Source organism: Portunus trituberculatus, chromosome 27 (assembly GCF_017591435.1).
Source record: "Portunus trituberculatus isolate SZX2019 chromosome 27, ASM1759143v1, whole genome shotgun sequence".
Lineage (NCBI taxonomy): Eukaryota > Metazoa > Arthropoda > Malacostraca > Decapoda > Portunidae > Portunus > Portunus trituberculatus.
Window position 1 is genome coordinate 12,264,902 of NC_059281.1, and position 6,337 is coordinate 12,271,238.

Sequence of the window (6,337 nt, forward strand, 5' to 3'; positions counted from 1 at the left end):
GAGTTATTTATTTATTTTTTTGTCTTCCCTCTTCTTTCCTTTTTTTTCTAGACTAATTTCAAATGACTTAATTACTTGACGAATTTTTAAAAAGTAATTCAGTCAAATCACCACAACACGGAGGTCACATAGCTCTAAGTGTTGTCTTTTCGTCTGTCCGTTTGTTGCTTTACCTGTCTGTCTGTCCGTTTGTTTGCTCTGTTTCACCACACACACACACACACACACACACACACACACACACACACACACACACACACACACACAATTAAGCCTACACTTGGCATTACCTGAATAAAACCAAGCTATTATGCACACAAATGCACCACAGAAAACACGTGACAACACAAGAACACAAGAACACAAGAACACAGGGAAATAACTACAAGAAACCATCAGACCAACACCTACACCAACACTGAGAACACAACACTTACCCAGAACCATAGCGAGATAAATTTGCATGCTCATCATTTGAGGCTTGGCAATGCTGACCCAAGATATTTTCTCGAGTGCTGACTTCACGACCGGGGCTTGAAATTTGAACTCAGCACATGTCGGGACTTGAGTGAGTGCGGCTTGAGTTGATGAATGAGTGAGGTGAGTGAGAAGCTAATTCTTTCTCTCTTTCCCTCTCTCTCCTCTCCTTTGCTTGTGTTGGTGTCCCCCGCGTCACTTGCACTGGCTACCGCTTATCCTCGCAGCTCGTTTTTATCACCACCAGTTCGCGCGCGCACCCTCACACACGTCCCCTCCCTCATGCTCCTCCTACGCCCTCACCTCTCTCTCTCTCTCTCTCTCTCTCTCTCTCTCTCTCTCTCTCTCTCTCACCTGATTCGTTCGTTCCCTCTTGCCCTCTTCATCATCCCGTCTTCTTTATTCCCTCTGCTTCTCGAGTCTGTTTCCATATTCCGGCACGCCCTTCGTCTCTCTCTCTCTCTCTCTCTCTCTCTCTCTCTCTCTCTCTCTCTCTCTCTCTCAATCCTTCACTCCTTCACTCCTACGCCTCCTTCATCATTTCTATATTCATCCATTTCTCCTCCTCCCTTTTCTCTTTCTTTGTATTTTCTTACCATTTTTTCATTCTCATCTCCTTTTCGTGTTCTTTTCTTCACTCTGTTTCTCCTTCTTCTCCTTCGTCTTTTCTCTCTCCCACTTAATTTTCCATTCCTACACAGTCATCTCGCTTCCTCCCCCCCAAAACCCCAACACACACACACACACACACCTTTCCAATCATCTCCCATGTCCCCCCTCCCGTTGCCCTTCCCCCCTCACCCTTATTTTTTTTTTTCCTCCCCAACCCTTCCCCTCACATTCCCGCCCGCGTAGCCTTGTCAAATTGGCCTTCATGAACTGTTATTGAACCATTATTAATTTCAAGAAAGTTTTATTTTATTATTTTTTTTTCTTACGTTGGAATGAGGTTAAACTATTGCTGGGGCGGAGGGGCTTAGCAATGTTTTGTGTTTGCTGTTGTATCATGTATAGGTATTTGTGGTAGGGAAATGTCAGTGTATGGATAGATGGGAAGGTGGATGAATGAATATACGTACAAATAAACAGATAGGTAGATAGATGGAGAGTTAAATAGACAGACAGATAAATAAGTGGATAAACAGATAGATAGACAGATAGATAGATAGATAGAATGATTGACTGATTGATTGGCTGATTGATAGATAGATAAATAAATGGGTAGACAGATATATAAATAGATTGATAGATAGTTAGTTAGATCGATGCATAGATAAATATATAGATAGATAGATGAATGGATAGATAGACAGATAGATAGATAGATAGATAGATAGATAGATAGATAGATAGATATAGATAAATGAATAAATAAATGAATAGATAAATAGATAGATAGACAGGTAGGTAGGTAGGTAGGTTGATAGATAGATAAATAGATAGATAGATAGATAGACAGGCAATAGATAGATAGATAGACAGACGATGCAGACAAACAGATGGACAAATAGATAAATGGATAGATAGTGCAACTGACTGAATGATTAATCTGATATTTCTACCTAAAAGAGAAAATGTTTATGTACCCGAAAAAAAAAAAACAATAAAAGTGAACGAAGAGCCAAATGAATAAACAGGCAAACTATCTCCACGTGAAGTTATTGTCTTTTGCTCTCTTGTCTTTGTTGATCTTGTTCCCTTTTGCTTACGTCTGTTGTGTGTTTTTTCCGTTTGTTTTTTACCCATATTTTCCATACGTGTTTGTTTTAATACCAAGGTGGGTGGCTGACTGGGTGAGAGAGTGAGTGAGAGGGTGAGGAAGCGTGTGAGAGACTGAATGAGTGAGTCAATGGGTTAGTGAATAAATGAATGAATGAATGAGTGGATGGATAAGTGTGTGAATGAGTGATTGTATGGATAAGTGAGTGTATGAATGAATGAATGAATGAGTAAATAGATGACTGAAGGCATAAGTTTAATTGAATGGATGCGTTAATTAATAAAAAAAGAACTGGATCAGTAAATAAATGAATGAGTGAATGGATAAGTGCGTGAATGAATGAATGAATGAGTACTTAGATGAATATGACAACTGGATAAATAGATAGTAAATAAGTGAATGAGTGAGTAATTAAATAGACAAGTAAACAAAGTCACAAGCGAGTTATTGGACAGATGGGCAAAGTGTCACGCATTACCATCACAAGTCGTCAAGACACTAGCACTCCACATCACTAAACAACACTCACTTTCATCCATTTCATAAAGCAGCCTCAATGACTTCATCTCTTGTAATAAAATTTGTTCCTTTCTAAATTTTCCTACTCTGAATCTTGTTAATGTCGGCTGTGTGTGTGTGTGTGTGTGTGTGTGTGTGTGTGTGTGTGTGTGTGTGTGTGTGTGTGTGTGTGTGTGTGTGTGTGTGTGTGTGTGTGTGTGTGTGTGTGTGTGTGTGTGTGTGTGTGTGTGTGTGTGTGATGTATTGTATGCTAGATTGTAGAGTGCCACGGAGCCAGATATACATTTCTCTTACGATGCAGTTGCGGATACGAGAGCGAATGTTAGGATATCAAAATTTGCGGATTCGAATATGGTCGAGCGTGTCTTTACCCTGCTCAGCGGTTGTTGATGCGAATGCGAATAGTTTTTATTCATTTTACAGTAATGCAGAGTGCGTCTTATCTCTGACACAAAGTAGCAGAGAGGAGAGAAATAAAAAGAGAGAGAAAAAAAAAAACGAAAAATAAGAAAATGTAGGTACAGTAGATATAAACGAATGTAACGAAATAAGTAAGTAGTTGATATGTTTTAAGACGATAGAAATAGAAGATGCAGCTGGGGAGGAAGAGTACAGGAGGCAAAAAGATAGGGGAGTGAATGGGGAAGGAAGTGGACGTGGGGAAGGACAAGGAGTCAGGAACAGGGGAGGAAGAGTACAGGAGGCAAAAAGATAGGGGAGTGAATGGGGAAGGAAGTGGACGTGGGGAAGGACAAGAAGTAAAGAACAGGACGAGAAAACAGGCCACATACACCCCGACTTCTTTCTCTCCCTCTAATTCGTCTCTATTCCAAACACATCGAAAACAACTCTCCGATGATAAGTAACTGTTAAATAAGCTCTAAATGTTTAACTCCCTAATAATGATAATAAAGAAAAAACAGGTCAAATTTATTTCAACGAATGTTTCGAGGGCGGTGACATTAATGAAGGATTGTGATTAGTGATGGACGAGCGGAAGAGGGACACGGTGGCTGGGTGTTGAAGTTGACTGAGTGCGACGCGGCGGTGTGGTGTGGGGGTAAATATATATGAATAGGAGAGGAGCGCGTGGGATGACACTGATATTGTAGATAGATAGTGTAACGCTGGCGGTGATGGGGTCTTTGTGTGTGTGTGTGTGTGTGTGTGTGTGTGTGTGTGTGTCGCTCTCGAACCTATCTTCTCTTGACAAGGTTTCTGTCTGTCCATTCCCATTACGGAGGTTATTCTGAGACCTCTTGAAGAAACCACACACACACACACACACACGCCCGGTAGCTCAGTGGTTAGAGCGCTGGCTTCACAAGCCAGAGGACCGGGGTTCGATTCCCCGGCCGGGTGGAGATATTTGGGTGTGTCTCCTTTCACGTGTAGCCCCTGTTCACCTAGCAGTGAATAGGTACGGGATGTAAATCGAGGAGTTGTGACCTTGTTGTCCCGGTGTGTGGTGTGTGCCTGGTCTCAGGCCTATCCGAAGATCGGAAATAATGAGCTCTGAGCTCGTTCCGTAGGGTAACGTCTGGCTGTCTCGTCAGAGACTGCAGCAGATCAAACAGATCAAACAGTGAATCAACACACACACACACACAGCTGTAAATAAGAATTAATACGTGACAATGTAGTAGATAAAAAGCAAATAACAATAATAATAATAAAAACAATGATAATAACGATAATAATAATAATAATAAAATCAATGATGATAATAATAATAATAAAACAATGAAAATAAGGTAATAGTAGTAGTAGTCGTAGTAGTAGAAGTAGTAGTAGTAGTAGTAGTAGTAGAAGAATTAGTAATAGTAGTAGCAGTAGCAATAATTACAACAAAAATAACAACAACAACAACAACAACAACACACACACACACACACACACACACACAAAGGTATTACTACATGTACGTGGATCTCACTTTGTTATCCATCATCTTGGCGCCGTAGACTGCCATGTAAGCTTCGGGGGCTGCGGCGGGCGGTCAGGTGGCGCCCGCCCATCATCCAGGGCGGCCCGCAGACTGAAGAACCCATTAGAAGTGGTCAAAACAACAGCTTTACCATTGTACGTGATGAGAGAGAGAGAGAGAGAGAGAGAGAGAGAGAGAGAGGGGCATCGGAATAGTCTTTTTCATGTCTTATTTATTAATTTATTTACTTATCATTATTTTGAAGTATTCCGTCATTTCTTATTCCGTTCCTTCGCTTTCTCCCATCGTCTCCTTTTTTCTTTCATTCCCTTCCTTTGCTCCTTCATTCCATTCGCCACTTTGTCCCTTCGTCCGCTTGTTTCGCTTATTCGCCCGCTTCGTCTCTTTCGTTAAATATCGCAAAAAGGGTTTGAATTTCTTCTACAAACCTTTACACAACATAGACGAATTTCAACTTTACAATGTTTAACTGTTTAGGCTTTATTCTTTACCATAACAGTTTTTTTTGAGTTCTTAGGTATGAGTGCTGCCGGCGGTACAGATAATGATAATGATATTATTAATAATAATAATAATAATAATAATAATAATAATAATAATAATAATAATAATAACAACAACAACAACAACAACAACAACAACAACAACAACAACAACAACAACAACAACAACAATAATAATAATAATAATAATAATAATAATAATAATAATAATAATATTCCTATTTCACTGAAAAAAAGAATAAACGTACTCTTTCGACTGATATGTGCACACTTTTCATATTAATATTCTTGTATACTTTTCACGATTATGGGAATGTGGAGAGAGAGAGAGAGAGAGAGAGAGAGAGAGAGAGAGAGAGAGAGAGAGAGAGAGAGAGAGAAATGCATGGATGCATAATGAAGACAAGAAAAATGTATGAAGTTGGGACACAACGACCGAGTACAAGTCAAGGCCCTGAAGGCGCATTAACTCGGCTACGAGTCGATATGCCCCAAAAGTCATGGCGGATCGACTTCGGGTACAACGACACGGTAGCAAATCGAATAATCATAGGATCACTCAAAACAATTTCAACGAGGAAAAAAAAAAAAAAAAAAAAATATATATATATATATATATATATATATATATATATATATATATATATATATATATATATATATATATATATATATATATATATATATATATATACATGCACGTCTCCCAGAGCTGTGCTTACACCTACGGGAGACACACTGCATCACATGACAGGGTGGCAATGAGGCTCAGATTAGGCTACAAATACTTTTGGGAAGTCAGTGCTTCTCCTGGTGTGTGCTGTGTGCTACACCAAGGGGACACACTCTGCGTCACTATATCATGGAATGTCCTCTCATTGCTAAATTTAGGCCACAAGGTCAGCATGACTTGTATAGCCTCATTGACCATCTCCTAGACTCTGCCACCCTCAGGGAATATCCTCAGTTTGCTTCCAGACTGTAGGATGTCTTAGGCAATAAGGTGTGCAGTATGTGTATTTATTTATTGAAATACTTGTATTCTTGTTGTGTATACTGTCCATAATTATTTTTATGATACTTTAACCTTAAGTCTTTGCCCAGGGGGTGGGTGGCCAGGCCCATCCTCCTCCTTTGTTGTAATTATTTATTAATTCAACAATAAATGTA

At 39.6% G+C, this 6,337-nt stretch overlaps 1 protein-coding gene across 3 annotated transcripts in view; it reads right to left on the reverse strand.

Moving 5' to 3' along the window:
* Positions 1-691, reverse strand: part of LOC123509892 (ras-associated and pleckstrin homology domains-containing protein 1-like) — a 5,554-nt gene extending 4,863 nt beyond the window's left edge. For 2 of the 3 annotated variants that reach the window (XM_045264492.1, XM_045264490.1), the window contains exon 1: positions 438-690. In XM_045264492.1, the coding sequence (XP_045120427.1) occupies positions 438-474 (37 nt within the window). In that variant the 5' untranslated portion in view covers positions 475-690. Of the gene's footprint in view, positions 1-437 lie in introns of all 3 variants that reach the window. The other variant, XM_045264493.1, reaches the window with a different exon arrangement.
* Positions 692-6,337: the final 5,646 nt, after the last annotated feature.